The sequence below is a fragment of the Orycteropus afer genome, unplaced genomic scaffold (genome assembly GCF_000298275.1).
Source record: "Orycteropus afer afer isolate SDZICR_OR568_19922 unplaced genomic scaffold, OryAfe1.0 scaffold00290, whole genome shotgun sequence".
In the NCBI taxonomy this organism is placed as follows: domain Eukaryota; kingdom Metazoa; phylum Chordata; class Mammalia; order Tubulidentata; family Orycteropodidae; genus Orycteropus; species Orycteropus afer.
The window spans coordinates 3,775,432-3,799,235 of NW_006921877.1; the positions used below are offsets into that span (position 1 = coordinate 3,775,432).

Genomic DNA, 23,804 nt, shown 5'->3' on the forward strand with positions numbered 1-23,804 from the left:
CTAGAAGGGCCATATTAAGTAATTCATTGCACTGCAGGTTTATTGTTAAATTCAGTTGAAATGAATGAGGTAGGAGAGTTTTCCTGTTTGGTTAGTTGTTGTTGTTGTTATGTGCCATGGAGTCGGCCCCAACTCATAGCGACCCCTCCTTGGGTTTCCGAGGCAGTATCACTATGGTTAGGGAGCTGCTGAAATTGGGCTGTGATCATCCTGTTGCAGTGTAATTTGATCCTATGTGTTTGCTTCCTTCTCAGGTGGATGTCTGACTTTTGATCTATGTTCTACCTAGATCCAGCTGCCTGAAACTACTTAATGATCACATGACCCTGGACATGGATGCTGTCCTGTCAGATTTTGTCCGTTCCACAGGAGCAGAGCCAGGGCTGGCTCGAGATCTCTTAGAAGGTAAGGAGTCACTGGAGAAGGCTAAAGAGAGAAGGTAAAATGTTATATTTATTGTTAGGATGATTGTTATGGAACATTTAAGGTGATCAGGAATCCACTTTGTATATGACAGGCCTTCCATTTCAATTATTTCTTCTTTGTGTATGACCCACCATAATTTTAAAATTCAAAATTCTTTTTTTTTTTAACCTTGAGCTTGTTGGAGTAGCTTTCTCCACTATCAGTCTATGCTCAGGGAATGCAGTGAAATTTTATATTTATCCACAAACAGTATAATACTAGATCTGCAAGACTTTTTTATATATAAATGACTTTTGAGTTTTTATATTTGGAATTACCCATGTTTTTTTTTTTCTTTCCTGCCCTAATTTGCATGGGTTATTTTATGTTGACTGAATTTAATGTTTTTATTTTTTTGCTTTTGTTTACTTGAATCTGTATATACATGTAAGTTTGAATGCTCTAGATGTTAAGGTCCTGCAGGATCCAAATCATAAATGTAGGATCCTTTGTTAACAGATACTTTTTGATGAAGAAAACATATATGACACAAGCAGGCAAGCCTAGAGGAAAGTGGCAGGTTCTTAGCATACACAGGTAATTTTTAGATTGTCAGAACTTAGCAAGGTGTGACAGTTTGGCATTTGCTTAGTTGCCTGAGAAGTTCATGAATTTGGAGACAGAAGATCAGAATTTAAATTCCAGTATACATATTCAGTATGACCTTTCCCATAACTGCCATTTCAGTTTCATTTTGTACTACTTTTCCCCACACTTCCTATGCTCCAGCCAGGCCTGACTTGTCACCTTACCCTGATCATGTTAAGCTGTTTCTGAAGTCTGTGGTATTCTTGCCTCCATTGTCCTTCTCAAATCATCCTCCTCCTTCAAGATTCAATTCAAATGCATCTTCTATAAAGGAACTCTTAACCATTCTTCATTCCCCTCATAACATGTATTAAACACCTAATACATGTGAACACTTGACATGTATTATTTAATTCTCATACTTACCCTGAAATATAGGTTTAATTATCCTGGCATTACACTTTTAAAACAATGAGGCTCAGAGAAGGTAAGTAGAATCTGAACCTAGGCAATCTGCTTTTAGGGTCTGACTCTGAATTAACATTACAAATTAATGCTTGTGTGCTAGCACACATACACACTCATGTACACAACTACTCAGTTGGTACTACGTGCTGTGAAGGAAGAGTTGAGGAAGACAGAATCACCAGCAACAGCCCAAGGCCTGTTCCTATGAGGCTAGGCTATGAGAGTTTAAGAGAAAAACCTAATTTAGATTTAGAGTATAGAAAGGCCATTCTAATGAGGCAGTGGCATTTGAGCTGAACTCTGAAGGGTAAGTAGGAGTATGAAGACAAAGGGAGGTAGAAAAGAGTGCTTATATGGAAGTGAAAGTTTATATAAGGGTCCTCAGGTGAGAGAGTTTAGCCCGTTGGGGGAATTAAAAGTGAATAAAGTAAAAAGAGTGGTAGAAAGGTGATAGTATGCTGTTCAGATAGGCAGGAAGCAGGATATGAGAGGCCTTTGTAGGCCATGGTGAGGAGTTTAAATTCTATACTAAGATCAGTGGGAAGCAGGTAAAGGTTATTAATTAGGGCAGTGGCATGATTGGGTTTGAATTTTTTAACAGTGTATTGGTTGAAGGATATGGAATGGGTTGGAAGGTGGCCAGAGAAGCGGTAAGACCAGTTAAGATTAGTGCCATAGTTCAGGTGAGATATGACAATGACTTGGACTATGATGGTAGCAGTTGAGCTACAATTGGGTGATTTAAAATATAATTTAGAAGTAGTATCAACAAGACCTGATTCTCATTCTTCCTATGTCTTTCTGTCTCTTGCTTTTTCCTTTAAAAATTAATGCTGGTTGTAATGTAAAGAACAAGTCAGAGAGGGGAGAGATTAGCAACAGAGAGACCAGTTAGCAAACCCCCTCCCAAATGACCAAAGACCAGGTACTAGATTATAAGAACCTGAACTGGGGCAGTGACAATAAAAATGGACAAGAGGGAATGGATTTGAGAGATGATGATTGACTGGATGGTGGGGCTGAGTGAGACCTGAGAAATAGAAAGGAACTGAAAATGACTGAAGTTTCTGGCCTGGAAGAATTGTGATGCCACTGCTGATTTAGGGCATATAGGAAGGAAAGAACCAGCAGTATCCAGTGCTCAGGACAGACATTATTCATTCTTTGATTTAGGATAAAATTATTCATTCAGCAATTATTCATTCAACAAATATTTATTGAGTGCCTACTATATGCCAGATCCTATTCTAAATATTTAAGTCAAACCAAACAAACAAAAATTTCTGCCCTTACATCCTAGTGGGAGAGACATCAATAAACATGATTACATAAATTATAAAGTATATTTTAACATGTTAAGTATTACGAAAAACAAAGGGAATGATGAGGCAGGTGGTGAATTTATTTTCACTTGAGTAATCAGGGTAGGCCACATTAAGAGTGTGATGGTTCAGCCAATACCTAAAGAAGATGAAGAGTGGGCTGTGTAGCTGTATAGAGAGAAAAGCTTTCCTGGCAGTGGGAATAGTCGGTGGAAAAGGCCCTAGGGTGGCAGTAGTCTTCACATGTTCTAGGAACAGCAAGGGAGCCAGTGTGGCTGGAGCAGAGTGAGCAAAGGAAGTTGGAACAAATGGTAAATAAAGTTCAGAAGGCAAGTCATCAGGCATTGTTGATCGTAAAGCTTATTAGTAATAAGACCAACACTAAACACATACATAAGGCTTTCTGTGTACTTGATAAAGGCACAGGGAGGTGGCATCTTCTGACCTCCTGTAACTACACAAGAGGAAGACAGGATCACCATCAGCAGCCCAAAGCCTGTTCTTACTAACCTTGTTGCCGACTGTTCTTCCTGCGGCACCCACCACCTTTTCTTCTGGGTTCGATAATTCGCTGCAGTGGCCACACACAACTCACAGATTGTGGGTTTTTTTTTAGGGAACCAACAGGCTACAATTCAAGTTCAGGAACGTACTCAGTCTCAGGTGCCCGTTTCTCTCAGTAGCATGTCACTCTCTCAGTGGTGCATGTCTCTCATATCTCTAACTGAGCAGCACATCTCTTTCAGCAGCGTGTTTCTCTCAGCTGGCAGTCAAAGAGATTCTTTCTGCCTCTAGGGGGACTCCTTTTAAGCCTGGCAGAGTGGCAAAACTAACCAATCCCAGTATCAGAATTCTACACACCTGAGAGGGAGTGAACTTCCCAGAAGATTACTTTGTGCTGCCCCAGGTAGATAACTTTAACAATCAACTATTCAGTTCCTCATGGCAAAGTGGGAGTTACAAATACTATGGCTAGAAAAGCCATGCCAAGTAATTTACAACAGTGCCAAACATTGTTCTAAGTAGTTTCAACACATTTAATCTTCCTAATAACCCTATAAGGTAGGTACTATTATTATCATCTCTATTTCTCCATTTTCACAGATAAGGAAATTGAGGCACTGAAAAGGCTAGAAAAGTAGGTGGGGGCTAGGTCATAGAAAGCCTTGAATGTTATGCAAAGGAGTCTTTATTAAGTAAGTAAGACATTAAAGATTTTGATCATGGAACTGAAATGATCAGAATTAATCTCATGAGATTGTTTAGAGTGGATTTGAGGTGGGATACTAGGCAGTAGGGATTAAATTAGGGTGGTAGCAGATGGAATAGAACAGAAAAGGTCTTTATTGAACAGTATATGTTTACTGAATAATTTGGAGAAAGCAACTGATACAATCCATGTAACAAAGTCATCATTTAGGATCTTTCCTTTAGTAGGGAAGTGATTCTTAAATTATTTGGGGGTGGAGATGGGGAAAATCATAGTTCCCTTTGATAATCTGATGACAGCTATCAGTCCTTTTCCTAGGAAAAAAAATATACATACCACATAACTTTGTATTATAGTTTCAGGTGGTTTAGGATACCCTGAAGCCTATCTAGGGTAAGAACCTCTCTGGATCTTAAAGTTAAGAAACCTGGGCTTGAGTCCTGCTAGGCGCTGAAGCAAGTTAGTTGTGACTTTGGGCAAGTTACTTTACTTCAGTAGGCTTCATTTCCTTAATCTATAAGCATTTTACATTAATGTTACATTAGAGGTTTAAGATTAGTGGATCTCTAAGGGCTCTTGTGGGAGCTCTGGTAGCATAGTGCCTAAGGCACTTGACTGCTCACCAGAAGGCTGGCAGTTCAAACCCACCAGCCACTCCTCAGAAGGAAGGCTGGGCAATCCTACTTCCGTAGTGATACTGCCTCGGAAACCCAAGGAGGGGTCGCTATAAGTCGGGGCCGACTCGATGGCAAACAACAAGAAGAAGGGCTCTTGTAGTTCTGATATTATATGATCAATTTTTTAAAATTCAACTATTGGCTTCATTTGTGTTTTCTACTAAGCAATGTCCCTAAATTTCACAAATATTTTATAAGTAAGTGAATTAGTATTTTCAAATAATGACAGTTGAAATCAAGATAGTGATTAAGGTAATAAAACATGTTTAATTTTTGGTTCAAATAATTATGTTTCACTGTGAAAGTAAAAGGCCTTGTTTTAAGAATTTGATTGTTTTCTCTTGCTCTAGTTAAAGGTTTTATTCGGTGTCATATGTCAAAGGAGCTCTGGTTGCATAGTGGTTAAAATGTTTGGCTGCTAACCAGAAAGGTCAGCAATTCTAACCTATCAGCTGTTCTACAGGAGAATGATGAGGCAATCTGCTTCCGTAAAGATTTATAGCCTTGAAACCCTACAGGACACTTCTCTGTCCCCAGGGGTCACTATGAGTAGGAATTGACTCGACAGCTGTGGGTTTGGTTTTTGGTTATCATATATCAGTAATGTTTCTAGTGCTGTCTGTTGCCTTAAGCCAGATGAATTAAAAGTCTTTTATTTTGTTTATAGTTTATTTTCCTCAAACCAGTTTTCTCTTGTTCTTTCCTTAAATTTTAACTGTGGCTATTTTATCTCCCAGATTTTGTTGCTTTGGGCCCTGAGAGATAGGGAAGGACGGTTATGATAGTACAAAGTATATTTCATTCTGCAGAGCAAAGCAATTGGTTACACTCTTAACATCTGAATTGTTTTAATGACAACTGGCTCTTCGTAACCTCTGGAGGAAGTTCACATTGTTGAGGGCATGAGGGTGAGGAATCACATTTCTGACACATATCAGATAGGGAATGTTTTTTTTTTAATTGTGATTTGGGTGAAGATTTACAGAGCAAATTCACTTTCCATACAGCAGTTCACATATACTTTGTCTCATGTCATTGACCACAGTTTACCACAATGCAACAGCTCCCCTCCCACTTCCTCCCCATAATTTCCTCTTCCCAGTGTCCATCCCTCCATACACTCCTGCCCCCTGAGCTGTCTCCCTGTGCATAAGCAGCCCTTCTTTCTCCCATGATTGTTCTCTCCAAGGAGTGTATCTACTTGAGGTAAATGTTCAACTCATATGCCTGTATTTTGTTTGGCTGGAAACCACAGTGTGGGTTCAATTCCAGACCTGAAGGGCAGCTAGGGCCCATAGTCTCAATGGTTCCACCAGGCTCTGTTAGACAGCAAACCTGGTCCCTACAGCTAGGGAATGTTTTAAGGACTGTTGAAAAACCTTACGTCAGTTAATTGCCGATTTAAAGACTACTGCCTGGGTATCTGAAGTACCAAATGAACTTACAGTTCAAGGAATGATTGAGCTTTAGTCCGTTTACTTATGACATTTCCTTTATTGAGTACTTTTTCTATACTACTAGGTAGTGTTCTAAATGCCAGGGATATATAGGTGACCAAGTGTTCTGGTTACCTAGTGCTGCTCTGATAAGAATATACCACAAATGGGATGGCCTTACAAACAGGAGTTTATTCTCTTACAGTTTGGAAGGCTAGAAACCCAAATTCAAAGTGCCAGGCTCTAGTGGCTGGGTGAAAGCCCCTCAACGTTGGGGTCCAGCTCTACCGCCTGCTCCCAGCCCACTGGAGCTAGAGGCGTTTCTTCACTCAGACAGCTGCTACCTGCTGAGGCTGCCAAGCCCGAGGTTGACAAGTAAAAAGGCATACTCCCGATGTTACCAAACCACATGGCAGGCCGTTAATTCAAGGCCACTGAAAGTCCCAAGGTTGGCAGAGAATGGCAGGCTGCTGAACGACACAGCTACATGCAGGGTCTAAACATGCCATAAGCTAGAGACCATTTCCAAAGCTGCTGCTTATATACAAGAAGCAGCCCACATACCCAAAGCAGCTACTCAGCTGCTTGTGGTAGATTCCATCATGGTTGATTGCCAGTCTCATCATGGGGTTGATTGCCAGTCTCATCATGGGGAGTAACTACCACCAGCTGTCCAGCCACTCAGCCAGGCCCAGCCAAGTTGACACATAAACATACCACACCACACCAAGAAAGACAAAGTTTCTGTCTTCGTGCAGCTTACCTAGGATATAGACAATAAATAAATAAGAAATTAGTAATAGTTCAAGTTAAAGTTTAAGAAGAAAGTTAAAGCAGGGAAAGGGAAAGGGGAGAGATTGAATTGTACATAAGAATGTGTTTACTATCTTTGATAGAATGTTTAGGATGATCTTTATGTTTCTTTCCCCAATTTCCCTGTACTCCGCAGTATCCAAAGGAGCTCTGATGGTGTAGTGCCTAAGGCATATGACTGCTAACCAGAAGGTTGGCAGTTCAAACCCACCAGCCTCATGTGGAAAGAAGACTGGGCAATCCACTTCCATAAAGATTCATTGCCTTGGAAACCCAAAGGGTGTTGCTATGAGTCAGAATCAACTTGATGGCAGTGAATTTGTTTTTTTTTTTTTGCAGTATCCAACTCACTTTTTGCTTTATCTCCTGACCAGGAAAGAATTGGGATGTGAGTGCAGCCCTCAGTGATTTTGAACAGCTACGTCAAGTCCATGCTGGGAACCTGCCCCCACCCTTTAGTGAAGGGAGTGGTGGCCCTCGGACCCCTGAAAAGGGGTTTTCTGATAGAGAGTCAACTCGTCCTCCTCGGCCCACCCTACAGCGGCAGGATGACATCATTCAAGGTACTGGGGTAACTGAGGAACATTTTTGTATATGCAATAGGAAGGGATGGGACTGTTAAATGTAGTCAGAAAGTCTAGTGGCCATTTGGAGATCATTCTATTTCTCCTCTCCTTCTTTCCCAGTGGAACTGATCAAAGGTAGCCTCAGTCCATTCATTGTGCTAGAGCCCTTCACTGACTCTTCATCTTGAGTATTAACCTTTGTGAAGGCCTTCTTCAGATACTATGAAAGAAATAGGGAAAGGAGGGTAACAATCTAATTGTTGAGATAAGGGACACTTATAGGTGGAATTGAAAGGATCATTATCATCTATCTCTTTGGGAAGCAATTTGTTAATATTTGTTCTATCAAAATTTAAAAATGCACATATATATATGCTCTCATTCAGCAGTTTCATTTTTAGTAATTTGTGTCTCAAATATGTCATAAGTTGGGACTGTATATATACACATATATGTAGTTCCCCATTTATGATGAATTCATGTTAACTTCAAATTGCATTTATGACCATATATTTTATTTTCTATCTTATCATTAGTAATATGTACTACATATAGTATTGCAGCACATAATTTATTCTCAGATATTCACTCAAAGATGTTATGATTTACTGTTCAAAACACGGTCATATAGCAGGCATGAAAAAAAGCAAAAGTGTTTGACTTACGTCAGAACCTACTTAACAGTGGAGCCATTAGACGAGAACCCCGTCATAAGTCAGGGACTACCTGTGTGGATGTGTGTGTATATGCACTTTAAATATATAAACACATATACACATGCAGTGTACAAGATTACTCACTGTGGCATCATTTTACAGTAATAAAAGCTTGGAAAAAACTTTCAATGCCCATCAGTAGAGGACTAGTAAAATAAATGGTAATGATTCATATTCTGGAATACTTTGCAGCTGTTAGAAAGAATTAAGTAGAGCTTGATGTACTTTTTGGTAAAATCTGTTGAGAAAGGTAAGATGCAGTGCAGTATATGTAGCATGCTCCTCTTCATGTTTTTAAAAAATTATTTTAAAGACAATGTATATGCTTCTCTGTGCATAAAACATTCTAGAAGGATAAAAAGGTTGCCTCTGGGAAGGGCATCAGGAGTTTTAAATGAGAGAGAAGCTGCTTCTTTTTTTTTAGGAAAAAAAAATACTATAAACCTTTTGATAGTGTTTTTTATATTTTATCATTGGCCTGTGGCACTTTTTAAATGCCTCAAAATACAGTTTTTAAAATAACATTAGCATAGATAATGTTAGACAACTCTTGATTTATTTTGGACTGAGAATTGCTGCCCCACATGACATTCAGCTATTACCTCCTGATAATATATAACTCAAGCCAGGCAGTTGAATCACAGTATTATGTGAGCAAAGTATGATTAGAATGGAGTATCTCCTAGGGAACTGCAAATGCTGTGTATTCAAATGGCAAATGAAATTATTTGGGGGACTTTCTATATTACTGTTTGTTAGCATGTCAATCAAAATTGGCAGTACCTTTAAGTTTCTGATAAATATGGGCATCAAGAAAAGTTGGAGTAAATAATGTAACTGAATGTTATTGGTGGTAGATAGGAAAGTTCTCAAATATATAAGATTTATCATTTAATTTTCTTTACTTACACTAGAAATCCTTTCTTACATTCCTCAAGACCCTGTAAATTTCCAGAGAGATTCTTTGGTTAAATCTAGCCATGTGAAGCTTCATTTCCCTTATTCTCTTTTCTTACCATCAAACAGTGATCAAGCTAAATGAATGAGTCTCTATCACATTGGGAATTAAAAGTGGAAGAAGACAGTCATAGGGAGAGGAAGGTTAGGCAAATTCCAAACAAAGGTAGACGAAGGAATGTTGTATAGCATTTGGTGCTAATGTGAGTGCCTGCAAAAATACCACTTTCTGTATTTCTCCTTGTATTTTCCTTGAGAAAGAACGTTGTGAAAGTCAGTAAGCAGTTAGACTCTCAGTTTTTTTCCTGACTGGACACCCTGTGGAGAGGTAACCATCAGCACATGAGTGGAAGGTTCTCTGAGTGGGCTGTGTATGTTCTAAGGTGACTCCATTTCTCATTGCAGAAAAACGCCTGTCTAGGGGCATCTCCCACGCCAGCTCCAGCATTGTTTCCCTGGCCCGATCCCATGTCTCCTCCAATGGTGGGGGTGGGGGGAGCAATGAGCACCCCCTGGAAATGCCCATCTGTGCCTTCCAGCTCCCAGATCTCACTGTGTACAATGAAGACTTCCGCAGCTTCATAGAGAGAGACCTCATTGAACAGTCCATGCTGGTTGCCTTGGAACAGGCAGGTCAGTGAGTGCTTCTTTCTTGTGCTCTTCCTTCTACTCTCCACCCATGGGCAGCCACACAGAGGGCATATTAGAGGGGCTGAGCTTGATCAGTAGCTTCTAGCCTAAGTGTGTGATCTGATTGCAGTCAGTCAGCTGTCAGTCAGATAAACATACTCTTGAGTTAGGCATTTTTGAAGTTAAAGGACATAGGTTACACACTGTCCTCTGGATATTTCCTTTCTAATGGAAAGGATGTGAAAGATATATGAAAGGACTAGGAATACTAGAAATCAACACACAGAAAATACAAACTATTTATAATTGGCTCTGAACACCCTTGTGAACAGAAAAGACCAGTGCTGAAGGTGATCAAAGTAGTGATTAATCTAAAAGTCACATTTATTTCTATGGTCCTTTGCCAAAGAAGTTATTTGCCTTTACAATTGTGTTTGTCTTAAATTATTTTTAAAATTTGTTATGAGGTGTGAGGTTGCTGAGGATTCTGGGAAAGCTAGTCAGGTAGTAAAAGAACTCCCATGGGAGAAGGACTGAAAGCTTTAATTTTTCATTTTGTACCCTTCTATACTTTAAAAAAAAAAAAAAACCACATATTTCTAGTTTTAAAAAAAGTTAGCAAGTTACCATGCTAGTAAGATTGTAGGCCAGTTTTTCCTTCTGTAAACTTTGTGTTAAAGAAAACTAAGGTTATTTTTACACATAATTCGTAAAATATCTTCTTCAGGTAAGTAATAGATTTGCAGTTGTGAATGAATACACAGAATTGAGACTCATCCTTTTGGGTGTTTTATGTACTGTGTCTTAATTGCTCATATCTGTCTTTAAACTTATACCATATACATGCTGATGTGCTGACTATCATATATGCATAATACCCTCAGGTCACTTTGAATACACACTTTACACTCTTTCTCTTACTGGTTTTCTGATCGGAGTGAAGGATGCAGAGCCAGTCTGCACAGGATTGGAATCAGTGACCTTAACCTCATCATCCAACTCAGGGTTTTTCAACCTCAGTACTATTGACATTTTGGGCTGAATAATGTGTGGGAGCTATCTTGTGCATTATGTTATGTCTAGCAGCATCCCTAGCTTTACCCACTAGAGGCCAACAGCAACCTTCCCTCCCCACCAACATTGGGACAACCAAAATTATCTTCAGGTATTGCCAGTTGTCTCCTGGGAGGGGGTAAAATTATTCCTACCTAAGAACCATTGATCTAGTCCATCATAATCACCCGGTTCTGACTGACTAGATATGAAGAAGATACAGAGAGTAACTGAGCTTTCAGAACTGTGGATGGATGAGTTTATATTCTAGGTAGCCTTCCTGGAGGTGGCAGATTTGGAATTTGTTTTAGAAATAAGGAAATGTGAATAATCTGTTCCTTTCCTTTTCCTCCACTGTCATGTTTCTGCAGGGCGTTTGAACTGGTGGGTGAGTGTGGACCCCACCTGTCAGAGGTTGCTTCCTCTGGCAACTACTGGAGATGGGAACTGCCTTTTGCACGCAGCCTCCCTTGGTGAGTCTTGAAAGCTGTCTGTTTTCCTGTGGAAAGGAAGCTATTGAGTCTGTAAAAGTGGCATGGGGGAGGTGTCATTTGATCTCCTTTAACTTCACAAAGGGAAACCAATAGCCTAAGGCTGAGTCCTGTGAGGCAGAGTCAGACAAGCCTCCACCCTCCCTCTGACCTTTTCACCAATTTTGACACCAGCTGCCCCTCCTCTTGCACTCCGTTTCTCTGCTGGATTTGATGTGTTGCAGTGCCATACACAACTCACAGTATGATTATGGGCACCCCGCTCCACCAGAAAGGCTCCTGCCTGAAGGCATTCAGCTTTCACCCTGTGGGCTGGGAATCCCATTGTGCCATTACCTGCCGATCTCCAGGTTTCGTTGCCTCTGCTGTCATTGTTTCTCTGCTACTGTTTCTTGCCATCTTCAGTGTCACAGCTCTCTGTCTCTTAGATCTATAGCAGGTTCCCAGCACAAGGATGCCGGCCAAAGGACATACTCTACTCCTGTCTCTTCTTGGTGGTAGTCATGCCCTGTCCACCTCTGGGATGGCACATGTCAAGCTAGTAGGATGGCATAACTGACCAATCCAATCCCCTCATTAGGGCTCTGTGCACATTATTTGCATGGTCCTACTCCCACAAGGGTACCAGGCACCTTATTTACATTATTAGCAAGGTATCCAATCCCTTTGATGGGCCACAAGCACTACATTTGCATAGTCCCACCCAGTCATTTGGTGGGAGTTGCAAAGACTGTGGCTAGAAAGACCACATTAAGTAACTTACTGCACTGCAGCATCAAACCTCATTTGTGAGACTCAATTAAACCTTGATGTTAGGCAAAAGTGTGTTTGTGTGTATATGTGTATGTATAAATTTTCTACTTAATATTCTTTTAGCATATAAAAATGGTGTATTTTCAGCAGTCATTTGTGTGTTTACTTTAAATTATAAAGCCTTTTTACAACTAATGTATTATTTGCCTCAGCTTAAAAAGGTCCCTATTTTCTAACCATCCCTCAAGTTCTGATGCTGACTGCTGTGTGCCAGACCAATCTTGTCTGCTGCTACTCTGTATTTTTAATTTGTCAGACTTGCTTCAGGAGCAAGGCTTTCCTGTCAGAGTTTGGATGTGGTGTATCTCCCACTTTCAAGTACATAGTCTCTGAACCACCATGATAGTACATCTTTTCTTTCTTGGTTAAGTACTTCTTTAAACTGTAGCAGAGGTTTCTTTTTACTGGGCTTCAGCTTGTTTGCTTTCATGACTGGGACAGTGTATTGTAATTAACAAGTGGAATTGAGTCACAGTAAGGTGTCTTTGTGGTATTGGTTATCCCCACGCTTTTTTGCCACAGGAATGTGGGGCTTCCATGATCGGGACTTGATGCTACGGAAAGCTTTGTATGCACTAATGGAAAAGGGAACAGAGAAAGAAGCGTTGAAGCGGCGCTGGAGATGGCAGCAGACACAACAGAATAAAGAGGTGGGGGAGCTTGGGTGCGGCACCTTTGTTTCCCAAGGTTACCTAGGAGAAATGCCCAGGTGCCCAGTAGGAAATGTTTTTGGGTGCTTAGGTCAGTGTTACTCCCCTTATAGTCTTTGAAATTGTAGAAAATGCAGATAATGTCATAGGGTAAATGCCTTTTGATACAGTCATGAGAACTGATGTGGGAAACTGGGACCTACATAGGAGGTGTGCTTTATTATAAAGTAGACCATTTTTTAAGGACTTTTGTTTTTAACCCTTAGATAGAACTGTAAGTGCTTAAAAAATCTTTTGGCAGTATTTTCATATACTCAATTTTTAGTTTGTTTAACATTTTTTGAAATGTGCACCTGCTAAATTGAGTCTGAATGGTACTTCTCAAAGATTTAGCAAATATTGAGGCTGCTTCTATATGAGAAAATAATGGTTGGGCAAATTATGGCCTGTGAGCCAAATAATGGCCCAAGACCTGTTTTTGTAAACATCGTTTGGTTTGGAACACAGCCCTGCCTGTGTATTTATATATGTGTGTTTAAGTTTATAACCTTTACTGCTACAATAGCAGAGTAGAGTGGTTGGGTGCAAAAGGCCCACAAAGCCTAAAATACTTACTGCCTAGCCCTTTACAGAAAACGTTTGCTGACCCCGTCCCTTAATAATGACATCATGCATTACATAGAGGTCATGGACCTCTCTGTTTAATCTTTCCCTGCTCTTTGTGCTTGTCTAGTTTTTTCCCCATGTGTATGTCTGGGTGTTTCTGTCACCAGAAGCTTTCCTTTTCCTCTCTCCTTTTGTTGCTTTATCATACCTGGCCATAATATGGAACTAAGATTTTTTGTTTGTTTTAGTTAGTAGAATTTAGTACCCTGAAGATTTAAAATATATAAATAGAATGTGATGGGTTTCTTTCTCAAAAACAAAGAGCCCAGTTGTTAAAAGTAGGATGATATTAAGATCAGAATCCTATGCTTTGATCAGCCAGTCTGCCCCAGAAGATACACCAGTGAAAAATAAATCCACAGGGGCAAGGCCAAGTAAATGACATTATTTTATTACTGCCAGATCCCAGTGTGGCTTCCTGGTAAGCTGGGCTGCACCTTATGGAGAGCTGCTTTTCCTTAGGAACTCTGGTGACATAGTGCCTAAGGCATCTGACTGCTAACCAGAAGTCTGGCGGTTCAAACCCACCAGCCACTCCTCAGAAGGAAGGTTGGGCAATCTAGTTCTGTAGTGATATTGCCTCAGAAACCCAAGGAGGAGTCGCTATGAGTCAGGTCCAACTCAACGGCATATAACAACAAAGCCAGCTCAGAGTTTTGAACCCAAAGCCAATCAGTAGTTGGCTTTGCCTTCTTTGCTTCACTATTGACTTCACATCTGAACCTAAGATTTGACCACCTCATAGGCAAGAAAAGGCCAAAGGAGACCATACTAGCTATTAAGTAGACGTTACCACAACGTTCAGAAAATGAAACCTATTGCCATCAAGATGATGCTAATTCATAGTGGCTCTGTAGGACAGAGTAGAATGACCCCATAGGGTGCCACCAGAGTACCTCATTCAGAAAATATGTGTGCCCAATACCAGCTATTAAAGCTGTTGTAGTTATTTTAAAGGTGGGATGACATTAGCCAGGAAACCAAGAAATACCTATCCTTGGTCAGCCACCCCATCCCTTTCAAAGTCCCCAGGGGAAGTACATGCACAGAGCATATTGGCTAGGGAAGGAACAGTCTTTCTCTCTTTAAGCCTTTGCTCAGCACAAATTTTAGTAATGTGGTCTTGTTAATTGTCCTAGCTCAGACCAGTATATAGCTTTATACCCTACCTTGGGAGTGGGAATGAGGGGAGATAGGTGGTGGACTGGGAGCTTTTTAGCCAGTAACATACTTCAAACTAAATGGACTCTGATTTCCAGGCCTCCTTGTTTATTTTTGTGTTAATATAGGTGGTAAAGCCCAGTGGGAACATTTTCAGGCTAGTAGGGTGCCACCTAGTGGTTGTGTGTATAAAAACAGGAAGCTGCAAGGTGAGAAGGAGGAGGAGACAATCCTGGATGTCTGTATCAGAGTGGCCAGCAGCCTATATATAGCCTCTGTTCATTTCATTTTTAATGTAAAAAGTATTTTGAATAGAATTTTACAAACTTATAATAGCCTGTCATTTTTTTAAATTAGAGAGTAAAATGTATTCACAGCAGTTCTTTAACCCCACTTAAATTTGTTCACCAGTTAAAACATGATACCTCTGAAGTTTCGAGTGTGGTTCCTTCTGCTCTGTCAGTGTGTTCAAGCAGTATCAACTCATTTTAATACTAATGTAAGCCAAGTGAAATTAGTAAGGTAAACTTGTCTCCCAAATCATCACGTACATCCAAAAGTCAATATATTTTAAAATGGCTTGTAACACTGCTCCCTCTCCTTTGACAAAAATTATAGTTTCATTCAATGTGTATTTATTGACTATTGACCACATAAGACAGGCACTGGGGATATTGCCTAAAACATGCTTAAGGAGTTTTCAGGGTAATAGTGAGAAATGAGGAGTCCCTGGGTGATGCAAATGGATAAACACTAGATTGCTAACCAAAAGGCTAGTGGCTCAGACCCACCCAGGTGTGCCTCAGAAGTATGGCCTGGTGATCTGCTTCCAGAAGATCACAGACTTGAAAACCCAATGGAGTGCAGTTCTGCTGTGCACAGTTAGGGTCACCATGAATGGAAATCAACTCAGTGACAATTAACAACAATAGTAGGTGGTTGACATGTAATGCATAATTGTAAAACGGGAATATGTGTGACTTTTATGATAGAAGTCTGTTGCAGAGGAAGGGTTCTACCTGGGAGATTTAAGAAAGACTTCATAAAGGAGGTGATACTTGAGTTCAGTCCTAAAATATAAAAAAAAAAAAAAGTATTCTCCAGGTGGATCGGGAGTGGGCTGCTCCAGGCAGAAGAAGCAACCTAGACAAAAGCTCAGGGGTATAAAACAGCAATTCAGGGGACTAAAGCTAATTTACTGAGATACCAAACTAGAGAGGGTAGGTAGTGATTAGGAAGTGGACTGTGTATGCTGTGCTTAAGGCATTTGATATATATTGAATAGGCAATGAGCATTCTCTAGAACCATTTTTATCAGAGAGCAACATTATCAGAAAAATTTTCTGGTACCATTGAAGAAAATAGATCAGAAGAGAGCATGACTGGAGGCAGTAAAACCAGTTAAGAGTTCCTTGCAGTAGTTTATACTTAGTATTTGCTGAATGAAGGGATCCAGGTGTGGAGTAGATGAAAGAAGGGGAGGAGTCTTAGGTAACATTTTGGTTTCTGCTTGAGTATTTGAGCAGATAGTTGGTGCTGTTCACTACACTGGAAGTACAGTAAGGAGTGGGTTTTGGAAGAGATAAGAATTCTATTTTGACTGAAGTTTGAGGTAGCTATGGGCAGGCAGCAATCTTCAATGCAGCTTTGTTGTTGTTAGATGCCGTTGAGCTGTCTTCAACTCATAGTGACCCTGTGTACAGCAGAATGAAACACTGCCTGATCCTGTGCCAGCTCCATGGTCCCTGCTATACCTGAGCCCATTATTGTAGCCACTGTGTCAGTCCATCTCGTTGAGGGCCTTCCCCTCTTTTGTTAACCCTCCACTTTACCAAGCATGACATCCTTCTCCAGGGAATGTTCCCTTCTGACAACGTGATCAAAGTAGGTGAGACGAAGTCTGGCCATTCTCACTGCAAGCAGCAGTCCTGCTGAACTTCTTCCAGCACAGATTTGTTAGTTCTTTTAGCAGCCCATGGTACTTTGAGTATTCTTTGCCAACACCACAGCTCAAAAGCATCAACTCTTCTTCAGTCTTCGTTATTCATTGTTCAGCTCTCACGTGCATATGAAGCGATTGAAAATACCATGGCTTGTGCCAGGCGCACCTTAGTCCTCAAAGAGACATCTTTGCTCTTCAGCACTTGAAAGCTGTCTTTTGCAGCCGATTTGCCCAGTGCTACATGTCATCTGATATCTTGACTGCTGCTTCCGTTAGTGTTGATTGTGGAACCAAGTGATATGAAGTCTTTGACAACTTCAAACTTTTCTCCATTTATTCTGATGCTGCTTATTGGTCCAGTTGTGTGGAATTTTTTCCTTATATTGAGGTGTAATCCATGCTGCAGACTCTTCTTCAGTGTAGCTGTTATTGTTGTTATGTGTCATCAAGTCAGACCCAACTCACAGCGACCCCTCCTTGGGTTTCCTAGGCAGTATCACTATGGAAGTAGATTGCCCCATCTTTCTTCCAAGGAGTGGCTGGTGGGTTTGAACCACCAGCCTTCTGGTTAGCAGTCAAGTGCCTTAGGCACTAAGCTACCAGAGCTCCTTCAGTGTAGTTAGATATGTGAATATAGAAATTTAGATGAAGTCTTATTTGCTGGAGATGGAACCAAGGCTAAAATCATTGATACAACACCAATATTTATGGGGCAGACAGAATTCAGAGAGGTTGGATAAAGTACTGCTGTAAAATTTGAAGGAGAAGAAAGTTTAATGATACCAAATGCCATATAAGGCTAAGAAAAATGAGACTCAAAGAGTCCACTGGATTTGGCAGTTAGAAAACTCTGATGTCTTCTGCCAGAATCAGGTGAAACAGAGCTAGATAGCAGTAGGGTGGTAAAGAATGGAAAATGAAGGAGGGTGAATGAGATCATAGACTAGTCTGTTGTGTACTTTGACTGGAAAAACAGGAGTTTTGACTTTGTATTACAAATTATAAACCAAGTACTAAGAGGAGAAGAGTAGGGTAAGCTGAGTGGGAATGAGCATTACCTTTTAGAACCTAATTGGATCTCTGATTGCTTTATGTCCTTGCCTGTCTTTCATACAGTCAGGGCTGGTATACACAGAGGATGAATGGCAGAAAGAATGGAATGAGCTCATCAAGCTTGCCTCAAGTGAACCCCGCATGCATCTAGGTACCAATGGAGCCAACTGTGGTGGGTAAGTATGGCTAAATAGGGGAACAGGAAATAATTTTTCCTAACTCCTCCCTGGGCTATGGGAGCCCTCAAGGTATCTCGAGAGCTCTATGCTAAGAGGATGTCAGAAGGAAGGGGGAGGGGTCACAGCAAAGGCACAGAAATGTATAATAGCATGATGTGTTCTAGGAACTACAAGTTCCAATATTGCTAGTATATAGAGTACATAGTGCAAAACAATTGATGAGGCTGGCCATCCACATTTTTGTGTGCCACGCTGAGGTTTCTCTTGTACTGTGCTGAGGAATTAAAATTGTATCCTATCTAGACTTTGGGAAACTGTGTAGGATGAATGATTCATTTTCTCCAACAAATAAATGGCAGCATGGGTCTTCAGGGGTCCCTTCCTTTCTTTCCTCTCCCTCCCTCTACACCTTTCTACTCTCTCTCCTCCTACAATCTAGGGTGGAGAGTTCAGAGGAACCTGTATATGAGAGCCTAGAGGAGTTCCACGTCTTTGTCCTTGCCCATGTGCTTAGGAGGCCCATAGTCGTCGTGGCAGACACCATGCTGAGGGACTCCGGAGGGGAAGGTGAGTGAGTCAGTCAGGTCAGTCTTCATTCCGTCCTGACCATCTCCCACTTTCACAGATTGGGCTAAGCACCAGGAGGAGTGTAGGAAAGGGAATATATAGACCCTTGGAAAAAACAAGATACATGAAATAAGACAATGCAGAATTCTCAAGTGATTCAGAATAAAACAGTTGGGGTTAATTGACAAGGCTTCTTAGGAAAAAATTGTTAAATGGGCGTTGGAATGAAAGGTAGAGTAGGGTGGAGAGATTGTCTACTGGGCAAGGAACATAGCCTTAATACTAATCTTCTTCATGTTTCCTGCAGCATTTGCCCCTATTCCCTTTGGGGGGATCTATCTGCCCTTGGAAGTCCCAGCCAACCAGTGTCACCGCTCTCCTCTGGTGCTCGCCTACGATCAGGCCCACTTTTCTGCACTTGTGTCCATGGAGCAGAAGGAGAACGCCAAGGAACAAGGTGCTGAGTCAGTGTGTTTGGTCTGTTTTGTTTCCACTTGGAAAGATTGAAATGAGCAATAATTGAGGAGGAAAGAATGAGGTGACGATGCAAGTCCAGACAGTGCATGTTAATAATGGTTAACTAAGCTGTAAGATACACCAGGGTTTGTTGTTTTGTTTTTCATTGGCATACAAAATGTACACAACAAAACATTGGTATATTCAACGGTTTCTACATGCACAATTCAGTGACATTAATTACACTCTTCATGTTGCCCAGTTCTTTGATCTTTGTAACAAGATTTAAAAAAAAAAAAAAAAGTTTTGGGGAAAATGTGGTAGCCCATCTTCTCTTTACCCTCTTCTGAAAGTAACGGGCTTATGTGTTAGGGTCATAAGATCTTTCGAATGATGCTTTGCTATATTCATCTTAATGATGATTTTGAATTCTCTGAATACACATTAATTGGCAAGAACAGCATTGTGTATTATTTGACTGACTGATGGGGTGTCATGGAGATTCATGGCTGAAATGGTATGCTCAGTGATAGGAGAAACCAGCCTGATTGGTTTCTAATGCCAGGAGTAATTCACATGTAAGAATTGAGAAGTGACTACAGTTTGAAACCCATAGCATGATTTTTTTCCCTCTTCTTTATTAGAAGCAAAGTCTGTCTATGTTCACTGGCCTTTCTCTCCTTGAGGAGACTCCTTGATGGTATGTTTTTTTCCTCCCCAGCTGTGATCCCACTGACAGATTCAGAGCATAAGCTGCTGCCCTTGCACTTTGCTGTGGACCCTGGGAAAGCCTGGGAATGGGGAAAAGATGACAACGACAATGTCCGATTGGCCAGGTGAGGCAGGCCGAGCCTTTACTTTTACTTTATAGATGGGCTCGCTTCCACATACAGCATCTGTCTACTGGGATTTTCTCCAGCTCAGAGGCAAGACAATCACATCCTAGCTCCATTTTCTTTGCAAAGATAGACAGGTGGGTGACAGAGTTTGGGCACCAGGACTCTTGCATTGTACAGCTGCTTTTTCTTCCTGTGACAGAGATGGGAACCCTGGGATCTCGCGTGTTCTTGCCCTTATATATTCTAGAATCCCCAAAACAGTGATCAGAAAATTAAGAATGATCATCAAATCATACTTATTTTCCCAGCCCACAAGTGAGAAGGGTTTTAAATAGTTTACCAAAATGGTCTGCTCCGGGTTTTTGCTTTTCTGGATTTAAACAGCAAGAAAAATATTCCTGTCTCCCCAGCTTTGGTCTTCCCCTTGCCAGCCTCCACACCTTCCCTATGGAGAGTATATGGATATCAAAGCACCTCCCTTGCCTCTTACTCAGTGCCTCCTTTGGGGTCCAGAAACGGGAACCCAGCTGAGAGTGTTTGATTTAAAAATCTAGAATTTATGGCTTTTTCAAATAAGTTTTCACGTGATTATGAAAGCTCCTAAATATTTACAACAATAATAATGGCTTCTGTTTAGTTTTTCCTATTTCCTAGACATTGTGCTGGGCCTTTCCCATACACTGTGTATTTTAATCTGCACAGCAACCCGGTGGGATAGATAATCCAGTTGTTTCAGGGACATCAAGGTGACTTGCTCAAGGTCATAAAGCTAGTAATTGATGGGGCTGTAATTCAAAGCCATTCCTGTCGATGAGTCCCAGCTGTTAGCCCTCTTGCACCCTGCCTCCCAACTGAATCATACTACTTTGCTTTTTAAAGGTCACAGTTAGGTTTTTTTGTTTCTGTTTTTCATTTTATTTATTTGTTTGTTTTCAGATTAATGCTTTTTTGATCCATTTTAAACTTTTTATTGTGATTTGAATGAAAGTTTACAGAGTTTTCCATTCAGTGATTAACACACATTTTGTTTCATGTCATTGATTGCAATCCCCTCATGTAACATCACTCCTTCCACCACATCCTCCCTGTGTTTCTTATTTCCATTCTTCCTCCTCTCCTAATCCTTCCTGCCTTCTGTACTTTGTCCTTGGGCAACTGCTACCCTCACAGTAAGTTTTTAATTCTTTCTTTCTCCTTTTCACAGTATAATTCTGTCCCTGGAGGTCAAACTGCATCTGCTTCATAGCTACATGAACGTGAAGTGGATCCCACTGTCTTCTGATGCACAGGTAGACTTCTGCCAGCCCTACCTGATACACCTTCCATTTTAATGGCAAGGAGAACAGCACATCTGGCTCTGCTCTCCTAAATATGTACGGAGTGGTAGGTTCTAATTCAAGGTTAGATATAACTGAAAGGTATCAGATGAGTTCCAGGTGATATTTTTTCCTGCCTTTCTACCCTTTAGTCTCCTCCATTTTTCATATTTCCTCTCTAGCCAGACTCTGCTTTCTGAAACTAAAACATATTCTTTAAGAAAAGTTTTCTGGATTTTTTGATGACTTTGCTGTCATCATTATTTTGTCTTAAGCCCTATATAGGTAGATCTTTGTATTGGGTAGATGGTGGTAAAATAATTTAAAGAGCTCCTGACTCAGTGGATTCTCAGGACATCATTGTTGTATGTGGAACAGGAACACAGCAGTAAGGCAAATTGATGGACTCCTGTTTTAGAAGTATAGAAGCCAAGGGGATGAAGAATGGGTAGACTTGGTGGGTTACACTTCGTCAAAACTTGCCTGAGGTTAATTTAGAGCAGATTTTGGCATAGAGAAATTTATTTAAAAAAAAAAAAAAAAAAAATACGTTCTAGTGTCTAAAATCATCTCCCTCCTTATTCAGAAGCCATGTACTGGTTGCTCATCGTCTGGGAGATCAATCAGCTTTATCTTGGTATCACCATATTTCAGAAGGAAGTCAGATTGCAGTGGGTGAAATAAAACTTAGATACATTTTTTTCCTTGACTCATGGGAGAAGATGATTGGAGATGGGCAAGGATTCTGCCTTCCTGGGCAGTCCTCCTCCATCATGATAGCAGTCCTTCTCTGGAGCTAGGCAGTCTCACCAAGGATGAGCCCATAGTGTTACCACCCCTCTCCACGTGACTAATTCCTATATCAGTGGCTGAGTTATATAGCCAGATGGATGGGTTAGAGGTCTCTGGGGTTTTCCCCCCAACCCAGCCCAATAGGATAACTGCCAACACTATTCTTGTCTCTCCCAGGCTCCTCTGGCCCAGCCTGAGTCCCCCACAGCCTCAGCTGGAGATGAGCCCCGGTCCACTCCTGAGTCTGGAGAATCAGACAAGGAATCAGTTGGCAGCAGTTCTACCAGCAATGAGGGCAACCGGCGGAAGGACAAGTCAAAGCGAGATCGGGAGAAGGACAAGAAGAGAGCCGATTCTGTGGCTAACAAACTGGGCAGCTTTGGCAAAACTTTGGGCAGCAAGCTCAAGAAGAACATGGGAGGCCTGATGCACAGCAAAAGTTCTAAGCCTGGAGGGTTAGGAATGGGATCAGGGGTAAGCAGTGGCACTGAGACACTAGAAAAGAAGAAGAAAAACTCACTGAAGAGCTGGAAGTCTGGCAAGGAAGAGGCAGCTGGGGATGGGCCAGTGTCTGAGAAGCCCACATCTGAATCTGTTGGTAATGGAGGGGGCAGGTATAGCCAGGAGGTGATGCAAAGTCTGAGCATTATGAGGGTTGCAATGCAAGGGGAGGGTAAGTTCATTTTTGTTGGAACCCTGAAGATGGGTCACCGTCACCAATATCAGGAGGAGATGATCCAACGCTACCTTTCTGATGCTGAGGAGAGATTCCTGGCAGAGCAGAAGCAAAAGGAGGCAGAGAGGAAGATCATGAATGGAGGGGTAGGGAGTGGGCCTCCTCCAGCCAAAAAGCCAGAGCCAGATGGTGGGGAGGAGTTGCTACCCACACCCCCAGCAGAGGCCAAGGCAGTGGCATTCTCTACTGGCTACCCTGGGGGCTTTACCATCCCTCGGCCTTCTGGGGGTGGAGTCCACTGCCAGGAACCCCGGAGGCAGTTGGCAGGGGGTCCATGTGGGGGGAGCCTACCACCATATGCCACCTTCCCCAGACAGTGCCCTCCTGGGCGACCCTACCTGCATCAGGACAGCAATCCTTCTCTGGAGCCAGGCAGTCACTCCAAGGATGGTGTTCACAGGGGTGCATTGTTACCGCCTCCCTTCCGCGTGGCTGATTCTTACAGCAACGGCTACAGAGAGCCCCCTGAACCAGATGGATGGGCTGGAGGTCCCCGGGGGCTTCCCCCAACCCAGACCAAATGTAAACAACCGAACTGCAGCTTCTATGGACACCCTGAGACAAACAACTTCTGCTCCTGTTGTTACAGGGAAGAACTGAGGAGGAGGGAACGTGAACCGGGTGGGGAACTGCGAGTGCACAGGTTCTGAGTGGGTGCGACCTTGAGGGCAAACGGGCTAAACAAAGAAAGTTAAGCTTAACAAATTGGCTTATCAAGACCCAGCCCCCATGTTAACGGGCAAACACAGTAATGTTTGGGGGAGCCTGGCTTGAAACTTTTAAGTGTGTGTGATGGAGTGCTGCCAGGCTGGCAAGAGTAGGTCAGGGCTGGACGATGTCTCAAGGGCTGTACTATTCCTTTGCAGAGCTTGACTTGATGGGATGGAGGAGGTACATGGAGGAAAGATGGTGATTCTATCTATGGGAGGAACAAGCAAAGGAGGTTCTCGGTCAATAAAGAAACAATAGACCAAAGTTCTTTTAGGTTGGAAAAAAGCACATGGTTGTAGAGTTGGGAATATGGAGGGAAATTGGGAGATTAGACAAATTTGCTATTGATTTGAATTAAGGTAGAAGTTAAGAGTTGTATTTCTTCCTCCTGGAGGCTCTAGAGAGAGCAGTAATGTCTGCTCATGGGTGGTTATTAGGAGAGGGGGGTAGTTCAATCAGTTACTGAGTTGGGAGGGAGAAGAACTTAAAAGGGGAAACCTTTTCCTCTGAAGTTTTATGTCCTTCTAAAAAGCCACCCGTCATCTGTTCTAGTGGAGAGGAGATTGCCGATTGCTGCCTATCTTTTCCTTA

General features: G+C 41.7%; 1 protein-coding gene across 1 annotated transcript; it reads left to right on the top strand.

Annotated features, from left to right (window-relative positions):
* Positions 1–296: 296 nt before the first annotated feature.
* Positions 297–23,152, top strand: OTUD7B (OTU deubiquitinase 7B). Its single transcript, XM_007950965.2, has 11 exons — positions 297–405; positions 7,294–7,482; positions 9,564–9,791; positions 11,213–11,314; positions 12,668–12,795; positions 17,681–17,793; positions 18,236–18,363; positions 18,671–18,820; positions 19,541–19,655; positions 20,863–20,947; positions 21,944–23,152. The coding sequence occupies exons 1-11, from the start codon at positions 321–323 to the stop codon at positions 23,150–23,152; spliced, it is 2,532 nt and encodes an 843-aa protein (XP_007949156.1). The 5' UTR covers positions 297–320.
* Positions 23,153–23,804: the final 652 nt, after the last annotated feature.